The following is an 18,301-nucleotide window of genomic DNA, read 5'->3' on the forward strand; positions in this document are numbered from 1 at the left end:
GGGTACCTGGGGCTCGGGGTGGGCTAGTGGGAGGAATGCTGAGCTGGTGGTGCCTGGTGTTTCTGGGGGGGAGATAAGTGTGGGGCTGCTGGACCAGTGGGTCTATGGGAACGTATGATGGGGAAGATAGAGAAGCAAGACTGAGTGAGGGATGCTGTGTTAAGTGGCATGGGAGAATGGGTGGGGAAGCCTGTCTTGGGTGGAGCCGTATGTGGCGATGCTGTCTAGACTAGGGGCTTGGCAGGCATCCAGGGAGATGGTGATGCTGTGAGAGAGGAGGGGCGAGTGACTGCTGCGTGTTCAAGGGAGTTGTCACAATGCAGTGATGAGCTAGGGCCCACTCTGAACACTTACTCCCATGCATATCTTTACCTGTGGGAGTAGTCGTATAGAATCCAGTGGTAAGCACTCCTGTGAGTAAAGTTGTTCACATGTGTAAGTGCTCACAAGATTAAGTGACTTTCACTTGTTCAACTCAAATACTGTGCTTCAGTTCCTTGTCTGTAAAATGGGATAACTGTTTACCTCAGAGACTGGCAATGTGAGGGTAAACTAAAATGTATGAAGTACTTTGAAGTCTTGTGACTGAAAGTGCTGTGTACTGTAAGTATTGAGGATTATTATTTCTCCCTTATTTTCAAAAGCTTAACCCTTCAAGATGGAAGAGACTGAAGAATCCAGTCCACCTGAAGAATTGCTCCATGGCTTAAAGCTTTCTGATCAGAAGTCATCAGAGAGCACCAGTCCTTTGACAGCTGGTTCCAAAGATGCACATCATTCAAGAAGCATGGACCGGGGAGATCTTCATTCCTCTTCCCAAGAGGCTAGAGCAGCAGATGAGTGTTTTCATGACTGTAATGACTCCTTTGAGGTAAAGGAACCAGGAATGGAACAGGAGAGAGACAACAGAGAGGATCCTGCAGGGAAGCAGACAGAATTAGATGAAGAATACTTATTAGAACTGGAAAAAAATATGCCAGAGGAAGAAAAACAGGTAACTTTTTATTGAGATTACATTACAATTTTTTAACTTGTTAATATCTGTTTTAATCACATTTTCTCTTTTTGATCTCTTTTTAATACATTTAATACAATGTGCAAATGAAGTTTATGGACACTACCTTTAATGCTCCTAAACTTTTAAAAAGACACTGGCAAGTTAAAATTCACTTAACTTTTTTTTTTTTTTTATTTGGATCATTAAGAATACCCTAAAGGGATGATGTCAAACTCTCCCCCCCTTCTGCCCCTCCTCTCCCTCCCCTCCAAAATCAGATTTCTGTGTGCATTTTTTACCTACTTTTGGTATAAGTAACAACTTTAGATAATTATAACTGAAAGACTGCGGGCGAGAGGGGGGAATCTGTTCTGGGGTTTTTGTTTTGTTTTTCATTTTACTTTGTGCATTTGACAGCACTTTCACTGTTTTCCCCCTGTTTAGACAGTTAAGCCCTGATCAGTGACAGGGTGGAGAAAAGCACTGTGCAAAATAAGATAACGTGGTTATAAAACTAAAATCTGGCATAGGGATTCAGAACAGTTTTAGTACCTTCTAGCAAATTTCCTAAAGCAAGTTGTCAGTTAGATTTAAAGTTGACTGTATCCCTTCAAATTATTAAAATTAGGTTGGGCGGACACACTTTGCACCATTTATGCTGCTTGCTTACGTGCACTTCATTCAGCTTGGACAATGGAAATAGACTAATCAGTTTCTATTTGGTTCTCATTCCCTACTACCATACAGCAGCGGTTTGAATTGCTTTTTCGTCTGGGAAATTTTTAATTAAAAAATAATAATAAAAAATCCAGTGAATACATTACACTTCTATTAATATTAACTTGAAAAATCTTTGTTTTTAAAAATTAAGGTTCAACTAACAATATTCATTTCAGTAATGTAATGAGTTTTTGCTAAAAATGATGCTGCTCTAAGAGTTTTTAAATATTTCTAAAGGATTTAGGAGTCAAGTTATCTAATATATTTTAATAATTTCATGAGTCCATTTTTCCAAACAGCGAAAAAAGTAAGACTGAAAAATAAAAATCCAAGTTCCAAATCTTATAAAATTGCTTTATGAGCACTCTGGTTCTCTGGTTTTGATGTGTTAGGACATAGAGCCTTTCTTTCTGTTAGCTTATTATGTAGCCTGGTTTCACGATTCCAGAATTGATGAATTCATAGGCCTACTGTAAAATAGCTCAAATGTCCTCAAAGTACTGATTCATGCTTTTCAAATCTGATTAGACTGTCCAGTTAAGGAGCGAATTTTAATAGTGCTTCTCAGCAATGTCTCAGTTTTTCTGTACAGTAATCCACTATTTAAAACTTGGGAAGGGCGTGATTCTGATTCATTTTAACTTGTGTGAAAAGGCTCCTTCAGCAGACTTATTTTTACAACTTTCTAGGTATATGCAGCATTCTTACAGATGTAAGAATGCACTGTTCTGTGTCCAAAGTATGTTTACAAGCTAAATTACAGTTAGCATGCTGAATAACAGATCATGGTTAATGTCAGAGTTGTTCAATGAGGAGGCACAACAGATGACAAGGGAAGGGACTACTGCTCTTGAGAGACCATTATTTTACAGGGAAGGAGGCTGTGTAACTTTTTTCATGGAGAGAGATCAATTTAAGTGATCGGGACAAGAGTGGAAACAAATATTTAGGGTGGAACAGAAAACCAAAAGTAAATTTTGAGAAGGAATTTGAAGGAGGAGCATGAGATGGTTTGGCATGCAAGAAGAGAAAGATGTGGAGTTGTGTGAAACTGCGAGAGAAGGATGTACATTAGTACTATGTTGTATAACAGCATCCACATCATAATCTAGACAACATTCAAAGTTGATCCTACAGATAAATATTGGAGAGTTTTGTAATGGATTTTTTTTTTTTTTTTTAGCAGCAAGCTGTTTCTTTCTTAGTTGGCACCACAGGTTTTGATCTATGCCTGGCCCTATCTTCATTTCAGAACTAAATTGAATACCAATGTGTGCCCCCCCAAAAAGTGTGGGGGGGGAGAGGGAGGGAATGGTCTTGCTAGAGTCTTGCTGTTTATTACCGTAAGTGGAAAATGATAGGGAGAAATATGTACAGTTGAGGGCAACTGAACACAGAGCTGAGTGAGCAGCCAAGTCCGTGTTAATTCATTTTTTGGTGACATTTTACTGATTTGATCAAAATATGACAAAAATGTAATAAATCCCCTTAGTCTTAATTTGCCTTCATATTGTACATGTGTCATTACATGAGCTCCTTGGGGCAGGGAGACAGCTCTGGTGGATAGAGTACTGGAATGAGACTCGGTAGACCTGGATTCTGGCCTGCTGGGTGACTTTTTGTCTTTTTCCCTCTTGGTGCTTCAGTTTTCCAATTTGTAAAATGGGGATAACAATACTTGTCTTTTTTGTAAAATACTTTGAGATCTACTGGTGAGAAGTGCAAGATCTAGGCAATGGTGGTGTATTTTTACTAGGGCTGTCAAGCGATTTAAAAAATGTATTGCGATAATTGCACTGTTAATAATAGAATAACATTTATTTAAATATTTTTGGATGTTTTCTACATTTTCAAATATATTGATTTCAATTACAAACAGAATACAAAGTGTACAGTGCTCACTTCATATTTATTTTTGATTACAAGTATTTGCACTGTATAAAAACAAAAGAAATAGTATTTTTCAATTCACCTCATACAAGTACTGTAGTGCAATCTCTATCGTGAAAGTTGAACTTATAAATGTAGAATTATGTACCAAAAAAACTGCATTCAAAAGCAAAACAATGTAAAATTTCAGACCCTGCAAGTCCACTCAGTCCTACTTCTTGTTCAGCTAATCGCTCAAACAAGTTTGTTTACATTTTACAAGATTAATGCTGCCCGCTTCTTGTTTAAAATGTCACCTGAAAGTGCTATGAGAATGCCTGTTCTCATTGTTGTAGCCGGCGTCACAAGATATTTACGTGCCAGATGTGCTAAAGATTCATATGTCCCTTTATTCTTCAACCACCATTCCAGGGGACATGCGTCCATGCTGATGATGGGTTCTGCTCAATAACAATCCAAAACAGTGTGGACTGACACATGTTCATTTTCATTATCTGAGTTAGATGTCAACAGCAGAAGGTTGATTTTTCTTTTTTGGTGGTTCGGGTTCTGTAGTTTCCGCATCGGGGTGTTGCTCTTTTAAGACATCTGAAAGCATGCTCCACACCTCTTCCCTCTCAGATTTTTGAAGGCACTTCAGATTCTTAAACCTTGGGTCGAGTGCAGTTTTTGGACAGCAGTATTACAAAATATGCTATTGCTTTGGTCAAATGGGAGAAAATATTGATGACCGAAGTCCATAACTCAAATAGACTTGCTCTATAGCTAGAGAAAGAAACCCACTTATCACTTCATCTATTGGAGAGCATCTGTGCTGCTATTTCTCCAGAGAGTTGATCTTGGAAAAGGGCTGGATTTTCTAAATTAGGTGCCTAACTGCCATTTGTGCCTTAGAAAATTTACCCTTAAGTGTGGAAGAAATATAAATTGTATTAATACTATTTTGTCAGTGCTAAGTCATTAAAACACAGCCCATAGCAGGCTACTGTTACTACTTGTTTGTTTGTTTTTCAGCATTCCTAGCTGACTTATTTAGTCTTATATTTCAGTTGGGTTTTTTTTTTTCACTTTTCTGGAAAGTACAGTTTCTACCAACTTGAGACACTGTGCACACAAAAGTAAGAAACTTCGTCTATAACTCTTGTATGCTGATGTGAAGTGGCTACTGTACTCCCTTTTGAAAACTTTACAGCTCTGCAGGTTTGCTTCATCACTCCTGCATTTCACACTAACTGGCACTCTGATTGTCTCTGTCAACAGAGAAGCCAAGGATTTAATGGGCATGATGGAGACTGAGCTCATCCTCTCACGCTTGGATTGTGACCAGTGATAGGGCTGTGAGAAGATACTTAATATATCTGTTCTGTTAATAAATGGAGGGCACATGCCTCCAGAGTTGTCAGTGTAACAATTCTTATTGCTGATAACTGCAGTAAGTCTTGGGATTGACCTGAGTACCATACTCCTAAGGTGAAACTCAGATGCTTGGATTCATGATGTAGCAATGACTTTATAAGACTGCAGGGGGAAGCAGACAGCTGCTAAATACTGATTTACAATCAGGAAATGGAATTTGAGGCTGAGAAATTTATATTTCCTTAACGACATAAGTGACTTTGTTATGTACCCTTTGGTGATTAGAACCTCATTCAGTATAAGCAATTGCTACTTAGTGACCTTACCAGAGAGTGTATAAGACCCAGAGATGCATTTTCACATTGTACAAATAGCCTCAGAGAAGAAGAGGGAGAGCACATGCTCTTCTTGTGCCTTTGGCAAAAATGGATCTAAGTAAAGTACACCATTAAGGCTAAATCAATCCATCGAATAAAATCTATAAGAGAAAGCCAGAGGAGTTGAGGTGGGGGGAGTGTTGCTGAATGGGGAGTATTGTAGGCTAGCAGTGCAGGTGTCTATTAACTGTGACAGCTGAAGGATGAATGTAGGGATTTAGCTTCTCATGCATTTTTATAAAGCTGATCACTTGCAGAATAAAAAGTAAAGAAGCATAGGTTGTTTTCTTTCAATAGCAAATGAGCTTACTTTGCCTTCATTTTTAACTTTTGATATTTTTTTTTTCTTGACAAAGTAGCAGAGTTCATATGACTGTACATGATGGTTTTTCTCTTGGGCTTATACGCTATTGTCAGGAGGCCAAGATGACTTTTTCCCCATTACTCTGGGTTAGTCTTTAATCTTCGGTCTCTCTTGCTGATTGCCAGACCGATTTAACCTGTGATTCTAATTCCTTTAAAACTCTAACAATAACTACTTTTTCAGTTCCCATTTTCATAAACCTCTCTTAATCAGGGTCTTTTTGACCATACTTAACATTAAGGGATCACTTGATTAGTTTGTAAGAAGTAACTGCATTTAACTTAATATCTTCACTAGGCTTTTTCTTTTAAATTTCAGTCAGTTCATGCATCCAAAAAGCAAATTCCTGACACTGGAAAATTCCTGACACAGAATTATTATTCTGGCTCATAATTTCCCTGTTCATAGGCTTTTACACTGTAGAAAATGGACCTTTGGATTTCTCTTATGAATAGCACCATATAATGAAGTGTAAGTCAGAACAGTTATACTTGATTCAGTGAACATATTAATAAAGCCTCAGGGAAAACAAGGTGTCAAGATTAGTTTCTCTCACCCTCCACCCTTCCCAATAGAGCATTTTGAAAGTCCATTCTGACCCACTTCTGTCACTGATTGAAGAACAGGCAATCTGCCCTGCAGCTACTTAAATCTCACTCTGAAAATAAGGCAGTGGGGTGACATTCTGCAAAATTTGTCCCAAGGACAAGTCACTTACAATTTTTTTCCCACTTATAATGGAAATAAAATTGGTGGGTCACAAAACAGTTCTGATATAATCACAGTGAAGTGATGACCAGTCACTTTGCAGTTGTTACCCATGTGAGCTGGAAGTACAGTGTAAAAAGCAGGAAGCTTACAGCTTCATGTTTTCCAGTAGGGTCATCGCCTCCTAACAGTGAGGTTTAGAGGCAAACACCGCTAGCTTGTTACATACCGGTACTTGAATATTTTGTTCACTGTTGTAAAATCTATTTGTTTTTGTTTTGTTCTCCTCAAGAAGCATGTACCAGTAAAGAATATACATTTCTCTTCTATGCAACATCCATACATCAGGAAGTGACCTTGCAGGTGCTGCTGTTCCATTAGCATTCCCCTAAGAGTGGGCTCAGCCTTCAAATGTAGCTGTCTAAATAGGCCAGCCAACTCCTGAATGTAGAAAAGGCATTTATACACTTATGTGCCAACTTACTCACTTTATTTAAGTGCCCACATGTTCTCTTTGCCTTCATGCTGGAGTGCTGCATAAGGCCTTATGTATAACTGGCTTTTCTCCATTATGGACTTTTGAAGACAATGGAGGTCTTTGCTCATAATCCAATGCCTATAGTATCTCACCATGCATGGGGTTTGTAAATGGTAGAGTAGAACGCTGTGGAGCACACTTCATCCAATGATGAGTGGATGAGTTGTTGGGTTTTTTTTTGTGGTACCTGAGCATGTATCCAAAGATCAGAACAAGATCCTGGAGTGTGAACTTATTTGTGATGTGAAAATTGTATGGTGTTCCCTGAAGTCTGCTCTGTGAAAACTATTGTGGTTTCTGGATTATCATTGTGGTGTCTTTGGTTGGGAGAACTATTTTCCCAGGGCAAAGCAGACAGTAGAAAGAACCCCTCTCTTTGTATTGGGTTTGAGTCTGCTTCTTGTCACAACTGTGAAACAATGCAGCTTTCCACACAGACTACTATATTTAGCTGTTTCCAAGGAGATGTTCTGTGTGATATAGATAATTGCATTAATCCTTGATTTACACAATCTGCAGGGAAGGAAACTGCTCCTTTCCCCAGTGTTGGCTTTTTAATCGCTCAATGAGCTATAATTTCAAAGCTTTAAATTTGAACACTCTGTGTGTGCGTGCGCGCGCACATGAGAGTGAGAAATCAATGGTCAAAATGATCACTTGCCACAGAAATAAGGAGCTGCACTTTGTCTCTTGAATCTCAGGTCCCTTGTACTCTTACCCTATGACATTTTGTTTTTATTTCCATGAGCTATATTTGTGTGCCAACTATTCCTTAGTGATCATTTGGAGATGGCTTGGTGACATCCTTCTGTATTTGCAGTGTTAGCTAAAGGCATTCATGCCAACATCACTTATGCCAGCAGTGCTGTTAAGATATTTGTAGTTGAAAACACACCCCTGCAATTTTCACTATCTAATGGAACCTTCTCCCAGCCTTTGGGTTTGATGGCTGGTTGTTTAGTCATCTGTGAACAATGCTAAGAGATACAGCAAGGAGAAAATGTGTATTTCTTCCCTTAGTAAGCCCATTTATTTGTGCCAGTGACCCGTTTTTCAGCCTCTAGCTGCTTGTAGTGCCTGACATCTACATTACTTTCGCTGGAGAAAAAAGAATGTTCTGTTATGCAGAAGGATTGGTTAATAAGTCTATTCCAAGACAACAGTATCACATTTGGACTAATCTGTTGTCTCTGCTGCATTGGAAGTGCACTTTTTGCATCCCATCAATCTTAGACCCTCCTCATCAGGGTTCACAGCCAGCTGATGATAAACTTCTTGGACAGGATGTCTCAAATAATAACTTGCAGGACTTCACTGACTAGACAGATCTTATGTAGCCAGTTTGAATGGAATGAAATTAAATGGCACTGGAAAGGTACTATTGTTCCAAAAGAAGAAGCAAACAGTAAATGCCAAAATGCAAACATTCATAAAAAAATTATTTTTAAAATGTCCCTTATATATATGTTAGTTTATAAATCAGAGTCCTTTATGCCCCTATCCAGTGTGATGATACACCCAATATGTATAATAGTAAATTAACTGTTTGACAGCTACAAAGGTGTTGTCTGTATTCTCCTGGTTACTTTTCATTCTGATTTTCTTTCATAGTAATGCAGAACTAGCTGACCTACTTGTTCATTTCAGTTAAATCCAGTGAGACACTGAAATTCTCTGATCTGTTGCAGAAAAGAAGAAAGGAGAGCACAACGTTAAAGGAGAAAGGAAACGAGCAGTTTAAGAAAGGAGGTGGGTTAATGTTTTTAACATAATAAATTCTGAAATTAGTTAATACTTAGATCAGCAATTAGATACTGTAGCAAACCTTAAGGTAGATATATTTTCCATCACCCTTGGGTCTCTTTTCCCCTCCCACAAAACCATCAGCAACCAAAGGGGAGGAGGGAGATCTAATCGACAACAATAAATGCTAGAGACCAAGTGCTAAAAAGTACTTGGTGCAATGCACACCAAAGGAAAATATCATTAATATACTTATTAGAGTAATGATCCCACAGAAATGGATACTTGCCTCCAAGACAGCTCACTAGAGAGAGCTTTCTATAATGGACGATTGAAACTTTGTGATATAATGTGTAAGGAAAACTTATTGCTGGAATACACAGGAGGGGAGAAAAATCAACCTGCTGGGTCCTTTACTTTTTGAAAATCTGACCGTGATTAATAACAAGTATCTCCTTCCTTCACTTACCCTTTGCTGTATTAAGCTTGGATATGGGTGTATCTTCAAGGCATGATCTAGAGAAGAACTGTTCTTTAAAGAGGTTTAGCATCTCTCATCATGTCAGGATTCCTCCCTAGGTTCTGAGAGGAGGTACTGATGTCATGTCATGATTTTTCAGATCAGTGCTGGGCTGGCTTCAACTAAAGAAAAACATTTGTTTTTATTTTGAAACTTTGCTGCATTTTTTAACTTCAAAGAAAGTGCAAAGTTTGGAAGTGAGGCATATGAATTAAAATATGCACAGCAGTGGCACAAATCTAGAGATTGTAGTACTGGGTCCATGTCTTGGCATTTTAACATAGCTAGTATCCTACTAGAGGTGCTGGTTTAAAATGACAAAACTATTGTCATTGGTATGTATTCTAATTCAGCAGGGCACTTTTTCTGAGAGCAGCTGACTGGATGACTACACTACGAAATTAGGTCAAATTTATAGAAGTCGATTTTTTAGATTTTATACTGTCGATTGTGTGTGTCCCCACTTAAGAAGATTAACTCGGCGGAGTGTGTTCACAGTACCGAGGCTAGCGTCGACTTCCGGAGCGGTGCACTGTGGGTAGCTATCCCACAGTTCCCGCAGTCTCCGCTGCTCATTGGAATTCTGGGTTGAGATCCCAATGCCTGATGGACAAAAACATTGTCACGGGTGGTTCTGGGTACATGTTGTCAGGCCCCCCCCCCCCCTGTGAAAGCAACGGCAAACAATCATTTCTCGCCTTTTTTTTCCCCTGGGTTACCTGTGCAAATGCCATACCATGGCAAGCATGGAGCCCGCTCAGCTCACCGTCACCGTACATCTCCTGGGTGCTGGCAGACATGGTAATGCATTGCTACACAGCAGAAGCTCATTGCCTTTTGGCAGTAGACGGTGCATTACGATTGGTAGCCATCGTTGGCGTCTCCTGGGTGCTCTTTTAGCCGACCTCGGTGAGGTTGGTCAGGGGTGCCTGGGCAGACATGGGTGCTCCTGGCAGACCTCGGTGAGGTCTGTCAGGGGCGCCTGGACATAAATGGGAGTGACTCCAGGTCATTCTCTTTAAGTTTCGTCTCCTGGAGATTCAGTCCTGCCTGCAGTCGTACTGCACCGTCTTCTGGCTAGCAGCCAGGAGACGACGATGGCTAGCAATCGTACTGCACCGTCTGCTGCCAGCCTAAGATGTATAAGAGAGATGGAGTGGATCAAAACAAGAAAGAGACCAGATTTGTTTTGTATTCATTTGCTCCCCCCTCCCTCCCTCCGTGAAATCAACGCCCAACAATCATTTTGGTGGGGTCTGTCAGGGGCACCTTGAAAAGTTTAATGGAGATTCAGTCCTGCTTGGAATAGTGGGGGGAGGGATAGCTCAGTGGTTTGAGCATTGGCCTGCTATACCCAGGATTTTGAGTTCAATCCTTAAGGGGGCCATTCTGTGTGACAGTTATGTGTGTTTCTCCTTGATGCAAACCCACCCCCGTTGTTGATTTTAATTCCCTGTAAGCCATGTCGTCAGTCAACCCTCCCTCGGCACTGCTGCGGGTACCTGTTATAGCCTCTGTCCTTCATGCCCTTGGAGATTTTTTTTCAAATTTTTGGGCATTTCGTCTTTTGGAACGGAGTTCTGATAGCACAGATTCGTCTCCCCATACAGCGATCAGATCCCGTACCTCCTGTTCGGTCCATGCTGGAGCTCTTTTGCCATTCTGGGATTCCTTCATGGTCACCTCTGCTGATGAGATCTGCACTCACCTGCAGATTGCCACGCTGGCCAAACAGGAAATGAGATTCAGAAGTTCGTGGGCCTTTTCCTGTCTACCTGGCCAGTGCATCTGAGTTGAGAGCGCTGTCCAGAGCGGTCACAATGGAGCACCCATTGGCCAATACCATCAAATTGCGATCACACTACCCCAGATTCGACCCAGCAAGGTCGATTTCAGCGCTAATCCCCTCGTCGGCGGAGGAGTACAGAAATCGATTTTAAGAGCCCTTTAAGTCGAAAAAAACGGCTTAGTTGTGTGGACGGGTGCAGGGTTAAATCGATGCAACGCTGCTAAATTCGACCTAAACTCGTAGTGTAGACCAAGGCTGAGTCTTGCTTTTGTTATAAAACTGATGTTGCTTCAGATATTGAGGAATATGTTTCCAGAGAGTTTAAGCTATGTGGCTCTCACTAATTCTACTGGCAAATGCAATGAATGTTGTGTTTTTGTTTGTTTTTTTTTCTCTTCAATCTTCAGAATATGGGGAAGCAGAAGACTCCTATACAAAAGCTGTACAGGTTTGCCCAGCCTGCTACCAAAAAGACAGGTCTGTTTTCTTTTCAAACAGAGCTGCTGCAAGAATGAAACAGGTGAATGTACTTTCCGAGTATTGTGAATATACAAGAGTCAATGAATGAGCTTGAAGGAATTAAGCCATAGTTTCCAGGTTTTATTATTCACTGACTTTTTGTTGTTGTTGTTCATCTCAGTTGAAATACTGGTGGAGATTTGGGGCAGGTGGTGGGGGGAACTGATTTGAAAAATGCAGTTGATCCCACTGGTTGGAGTTGAGTCTTCTGTAGGCACTTCTGTCCATGCTACAACTCTTAACTGAGTTCATAACCAGTTGTGGGCATGGCTGTCTCTAAACATGGCTAGTGTCTCCACACCACCTGGTTACTTCTTGTTTAGTAACTTTGGCAAGTCAGTGTTTTGGCCCTGGTAGAGGCCTAAATTGTCATTTGATTGTCTTCCAGTAACCAGTTCAGTGCGTTATGACATGGGCAGGACTTCCTAACCATGCTTTTATCAACCAGTCTGGCTGATCCTCTTTTGTCTCTGCTGTCTGTGTGGTAGGACAGACTAGAGCACACTGCCTCATATGTTACTGCTTCTGCTTTTTGTGTATGTCCTCTCTCCCAGTGGTTCTCAACCAGGGGTACATGCATACAGCCAGGGATTCAGAGGTGTTCCGGGGCTAGATACATCAACTCATCTAGATATTTGCCTGGTTTTAGCTACATAAAAAGTACTAGAGAAGTCAGTACAAACTAAAATTTTTCATACAAACTATGACTTGTTTATACTGCTACATTTCAGTGTATAGTACAGCAGTTCTCAACCCACGGGCCACATGCAGCCCAATTAGTGCACAGCTGCGGCGGGTGAGGATCCGGGAGCTGCCCTGCCGGCTTGCGCTCCACTCCTGGACCCACTCTGTGGAGGGGTCTCTGGGTGTGAGGCACTTGGGTCGGGGGTAGGTTGGGGGAGAGCATGCTGTGGTTCTCAACCTGTGGCCCAGGTAACACATTGCAAAGAGGTTGAGAACCACTGGTATAGTATATAGAAGTACAATATTTATATTGATTTATTTTATGATTCTATGCTAGCTTTCTTATTAGTAGCCATCTTTTTAGTAACTGTATGCTGTGACACTTGTATTTTTATGTCTGATTTTGTGAGCAAGTAGTTTCTAAGTGAGGCTAAACATGGGGGTACACAAGACAAATCAGACGCTTGAAAAGGGTACAGTAGTCTGGAAAGGTTGAGAGCCATTGCTCTATCCCCTGCTTAGTCACTATGGGGTAGCTGTCCAGATATTACCAGAATGCACTGATACACTGTTAAGCAGCATGGTAGCTGTGGAGACACAAACATAGCTGTTGGGAGAAAATCTGTTGTGGGGAACCAAATCGACTGTATAATTTGTAACCAGTCAAGGGAACTGTGCCTCTCTCCAGTTTTTTTTTTTAAATCAGTTAAAAGTTGTGGTGTGGGTATGATGGTCTTCATCACAATAAATGTGCCACCAAAATTGCTGCAGAACTGTGGTGAAAAAGAGGGTAATGGAGATGAGTGAGGAGCCAGCCAGGACAACTCCTTAGTACCTTATCCGGCTCCCATTTAGGCCTGAGAATTATGCCATTGACCTCAGTGGGAACTGGAGCAGGACGTAACAGTGAGCATTCAGCAATACTTCCCTGCTTCACAGGGAAGTTGTGGGTCTAAATCAGGGGTAGGCAACCTATGGCACACCTGCCGAAGGCAGCACGTGAGCTGATTTTCAGTGGCACTCACACTGCCTGGGTCCTGGCCACCGGTCTGGGGGGCTCTGCATTTTAATTTAATTTTAAATGAAGCTTCTGAAATATTTTAAAAACCTTATTTATTTTACATACAACAATAGTTTAGTTATATATTATAGACTTATAGAAAGAGACCTTCTAAAAACATTAAAATGTATTTCTGGCACGTGAAACCTTAAATTAGAGTGAATAAATGAAGACGTGGCACACCACTTCTAAAAGGTTGCCAACCCCTGGTCTAAATTAATTGTCTAAGGCACTTGAATACCATGTGTCATAGAAAAGCTTATACAGTTTTCAACACTGTTTTTATACAGGCCACGTGTATGTTGATAAATAACCTCTGACTGCTTAAGAGGTGGAATCAAGAATTTAGGAGTACAAAGCAATTTCTCCTTCTGTTGCTTTTAAATGTACTCTGAATAGACACGTTTTTCTCCCTCCTTCCTCTCCACCCCCACACCAGTTATTTACAATACCTGAAGAAAACTTGCATGACCGTCCAACATGCAGGGATAGAATTGGGGATAGAAAACATTGTGACAGTCTCTAATATTAGAGTACTCTGTCCTATAGCTGATATTAAGTGCCAGAAGTCAGCTGAGCATTTTTGCTCAAGTAGAACCACCTAGACTTCTTATACTACCAGACTATTAGAGCAGAGAATAAAATGAGATTCTCTCTAGCAGCTGCTGCAATAACCTCTCCAACATGAATGCTATCTGAGCATATTTATAAACAGCAAAATATCCTCACAATCCAGATGTTAAAAATCCATGTCACTGGAGAACTAATCCAGTAATTGCCAAAGTGTACAAGGGAAATAAATGAGTTGGAGATGAACAATTAGTATGATGTCTCCTTATTAGGGTTGCCAACTTTCTAATGGCACAAAACCAAACTCCTACCCCTTCTGAGGCCCTGTCCCTGCTCGCTCTACCTCCCCTCCTTCTGTCGCTCGCTCTTCCCCCACCCTCACTCACTTTCACCTGGGCAGAGGGTTGGGGTGTGGAAGGGGGGTGAAGGCTCTAGGGTGGGGCTGGGGATGAGGGGTTTGGGATGCAGGAGGGGGCTCTGGGCTGGGGTAGGGGGTTGGGGTGTGGGCTCCTGGCGGTGCTTACCGCAGTTCCAGAAAGCGGCTGCCAGGTCCCTGCAGCCTGTAGGCACATGGGTGGCCAGGGAGGCTCCGCACACTGCCCCCATGCCCACAGACGCTACCCGCACAGCTCCCATAAGTCGCGGTTCCCAGCCAATGGGCCTTGCGGAGCCGGCACTTGTGCCATGGGACCGCAAGTACCTGGCAGCTGCTTCCGGGAGCCATGCAGAGCTAGCACAGGCAGGGAGCCTGCCTTAGCCCTGGGCCTCCGCTGTGCCACTGACCGGACTTTTAACAGCCCAGTGCCACCAGGGTCCCTTTTCAACTGGGCATTCTGGTTGAAAACCAGATGCCTGGCAACCCTACTCCTAACAGAATAATGGCTTTTGGTTAGGCTAACACCATGCCCTGGAGATCTAGAGTATCCTTGTTTTAAGGGGCTTCCACAATAACTTGTCAGTCTTTTTTAATTTATGCCTGCTACAGATACGTTTACTCAGCACTACAATAGATATTTTAATCAGACATTTCTTGAAAGACCAGCTGGTGCCTTATGGAAAAAACACTGTTTAGAAGCCGTCCTTCTCCTGCATTGTATATCTCTTTCTCAGACTTTGTTCTCTGTTACTCCAGTTATTTTGGATGAAAATAAGATGTTTATTTCTTAAACTTTTTATCTGCCCTCATTCCAATACAGCCAGAAACCCTCTCATCTTCCATTGCAAGTTAAGGCAGAGCACATGTGCACTAAAATCTAGTCTCTTCCACTGCAAGGTGTCTCCTGCATTGCTCTTTGTTAAAGACAGCAATCTGCTGTCAAGTGGATCAGCACACATGGACAGGGACTGAGTTGGGAGTATGGGGGAAGTGTTGGCCTATGGCAGGGGTCGGCAACCTTTCAGAAGTGCTGTGCCGAGTCTTCATTTAGTCACTCTAATTTAAGGTTTCGCGTGCCAGTAATACATTTAAACGTTTTTAGATTATCTCTTTCTATAAGTCTATAATATATAAATAAACTATTGTTGTATGTAAAGCAAATAAGGTTTTTAAAATGTTTAAGAAGCTTAATTTAAAATTAAATTAAAATGCAGAGCCCCCCGGACGGGTGGCCAGGACCCAGGCAGTGTGAGTGCCACTGAAAATCAGCTCACGTGCGGCCTTTGGCATGCATGCCATAGGTTGCCTACCCCTGGCCTATGGCTTCAGCACTAACCCCTCAAGCAACTGGACCAGATCCCAGTAGGTGGAGAGAAGTGCAGTAGACATTTCAGTGGAGTAGAGGCCTGCATGAGTGACTCAGCCTTTTGCACACTGCCTTGTGTGAGCTGCTGATTGCAAATTAGATGAGTATGTAGTCACATGACTCTGACCCCAGCTGCTGTCATGGAAAGCTGGCCTCTTTCTGGCTTAGACATCTCTAGCATATTGCTAATGTAATTTAAGGCTTTTAATGGGTCTCTACAAAAGTATTCATTCCCAACTGGCACTTATAAGTATGTATTCAGTTATATCACTAGAAATGGGGTAAACAAACTTAACATTATTGATTTGGTTTTAGGACAAGACAGAAGCTGCCCTAAGTGACTGCAGCAAAGGTACGATCCTTTTTCCTGATTCTGAACGTGCTGCTGTTGCGCAATGTCATTGGTGCATTAATCATGCCACTCAGTAGGGCTGCAATTTTTGGCAAGGCATTTATTTATTTATTTATTTATTTATTTTTAAAAGAACTCAGAGGGCGGTCATGGTGATAGGGGCAAGTATCTTGGATTAACTTTATAAAATGACTGTCAGGCTTTTACTACTTGAAATGTCCTGTTTCTCCACTGCAAATAAGAATGGTGTTTGCAGTGTGATAGTAGCAAAATCTTATTACAGAAGCTGCCCTTTCTCCTGCAGATACTCTTGTAAAGCCAACCCAGCTCTCCAAATCTTAAGAGTTTTAACCTTGAAGTGCAAGGAATTATGTGGTCCCTTGGAATGAAAGGCACCAAATCCCTTTGTCTAAGTCTTTTACGTTATTGCTGACCTCGTGCTCTCTGATTCCCATGCTGCCTAGTTTTATCTCTTGATGAAATCTGTTCAGCTGTGTACTGTTGCATCCACCAACTCATCCCCATGTAAATCCCCAGATGTCTGGTCTTGGATGTGTGTTATACTCTTTAACAGCTGGGACAAAAGTCCAGCCTTACCAAATGGAGAACTAATTCAGTGGCTGAGTGCCATCACTGCTTATACAGTAAGCATTTTTTTGTAAGTGTTACTAGTATTTTTGCCTTTTTGAAAGTAGCAACATTTAACTGGCTTGTTCCACTTTGCTTTCTTCCTCTTCCTGTTTTTTTGTTTTTTTTTTTAAATGCTTCTACTAATTTTGTACTGGCTGAAAGAAAATCAATCAGCTGTGCAGCGTTACAAGATTTAAACTTTACCATCATTTGACAGTCTCTAAGGGCTTGGCTCACAAGCTGCAATGCAACACTTAGAGCATAGCAATGCAATTCACACCGACCTGCATCTTGCTGACTGCAGCATTGTCCTTGTCCCTCTAAAAAGAAGAAACAGGCTATGTTTGGCTAGAATATTTTGGGCTGCATTGCTTGCATTAAGAATTATTTTAGTTTTGGGGTTTTTTTGTTTTGTTTGTTTTTTAAAAGGTGCTTTTTCCTATGTTGAAAACTGGGTGGAGGACTGTCTTGAGAGCTTGTTTATTAGCAGGTTACTGTTGTACAGAAGCTAACTGTTTAGCATTCTGTCCCAGCTGCACCGGTAATCATGGTTGTGTCTGTCAAGAGAATAGGGAGATGAAAAAGCATACATTGAATCAACATGCTTCTTTCAGAGTAGTAGCCGTGTAAGTCTGTATCAGCAAAAACGACGAGGAGTCCTTGTGGTACCTTAGAGACTAACAGATTTATTTGGGCATAAGCTTTCATGTGCTAGAACCCACTTCATCAGATGTTCTACCCCACGAAAGCTTATGCCCAATTAAATTTGTTAGTCTCTAAGGTGCCACAAGTGCTGCTTTCATAATTTCTAGAAACAGTCTAAGCATTCATTTATAGGTACTGAACCAGATTTGATCTGTTATCAGTGTAGATTCGGAAGCACTTCAGTGGAGTTACTTTTGACTTACACCATTAGATGAACATAAATTCAACCTCTGCATCTCGTCTGTCTAAAAGTGATATCCTTTTATCTTCTAGATCCTGTATTTGTATTATATTGGCTTTATAGTACTCTGCAAATTATATCTGAAGTGTCCAGAATAATTACTATGTGTAATATAAATAATACCCCAAGTCCTGGTACCTTCCTCTGACTTCTTCTGCTATGTATCCCACATGTGCAGTGAGAAAAGTTCCAGGATGCATGGAGCACAGCAGTGAGGCAAAGCACCCTGGGATACCTGCCCAGAATTCTGCACACTTACTTTGCATAAAGTCCATGCGGCCATGTAGACACATTAATCTGTACTGAATCTGAAAACAGTTGGCCATATATATGCAGTTATTGCATGCTATCCAATACCAGTTAGTATGCAAAAACTCTGAATTAAACCTCCCCTGTAGACAGGGCCGTGGAGATGCAAAGAATCCTCTCTGAGTCTTTCCCTTGCAAATGCAGAATATAGTCCCATCCTCCTCTCCCCACCCCCATTAAGATATATCTTATATTAAACTGGTACTATGCTTGATTTTAATAAATAAAAAAATAAATAAACTTCAAGATATATGTATTCACTTAACCATTAATGTGAGGGGGTGTAGAAACATTCCATTAAAACATACCACTCTGTTTTAATTTTCCAGCAATCGAACTAGATCCTAACTATATCAGGGCTCTGCTGAGGAGAGCAGAACTATATGAAAAAACAGAAAAACTAGATGAAGCCCTGGAGGATTATAAAACAGTACTAGAAAAAGATCCATCAGTACATCACGCGAGAGAAGCTTGCATGGTAAGCATT

At 41.1% G+C, this 18,301-nt stretch overlaps 1 protein-coding gene across 3 annotated transcripts in view; it reads left to right on the top strand.

Moving 5' to 3' along the window:
- TTC1 (tetratricopeptide repeat domain 1) overlaps positions 1 to 18,301 on the top strand; it is a 51,066-nt gene that overhangs the window by 247 nt on the left and 32,518 nt on the right. For all 3 annotated transcript variants that reach the window (XM_026658060.2, XM_026658061.2, XM_026658062.2), the window contains exons 2-6: positions 645 to 994; positions 8,639 to 8,699; positions 11,410 to 11,522; positions 15,893 to 15,929; positions 18,144 to 18,292. In XM_026658060.2, coding sequence (XP_026513845.1) covers positions 659 to 994; positions 8,639 to 8,699; positions 11,410 to 11,522; positions 15,893 to 15,929; positions 18,144 to 18,292 — 696 coding nt within the window. In that variant the 5' untranslated portion in view covers positions 645 to 658. The remainder of the gene's footprint in view (positions 1 to 644; positions 995 to 8,638; positions 8,700 to 11,409; positions 11,523 to 15,892; positions 15,930 to 18,143; positions 18,293 to 18,301) is intronic.

The sequence above is a fragment of the Terrapene carolina genome, unplaced genomic scaffold (assembly GCF_002925995.2).
Source record: "Terrapene carolina triunguis isolate 2854851 unplaced genomic scaffold, T_m_triunguis-2.0 Scaffold395, whole genome shotgun sequence".
NCBI classification, from domain to species: Eukaryota; Metazoa; Chordata; order Testudines; family Emydidae; genus Terrapene; species Terrapene triunguis.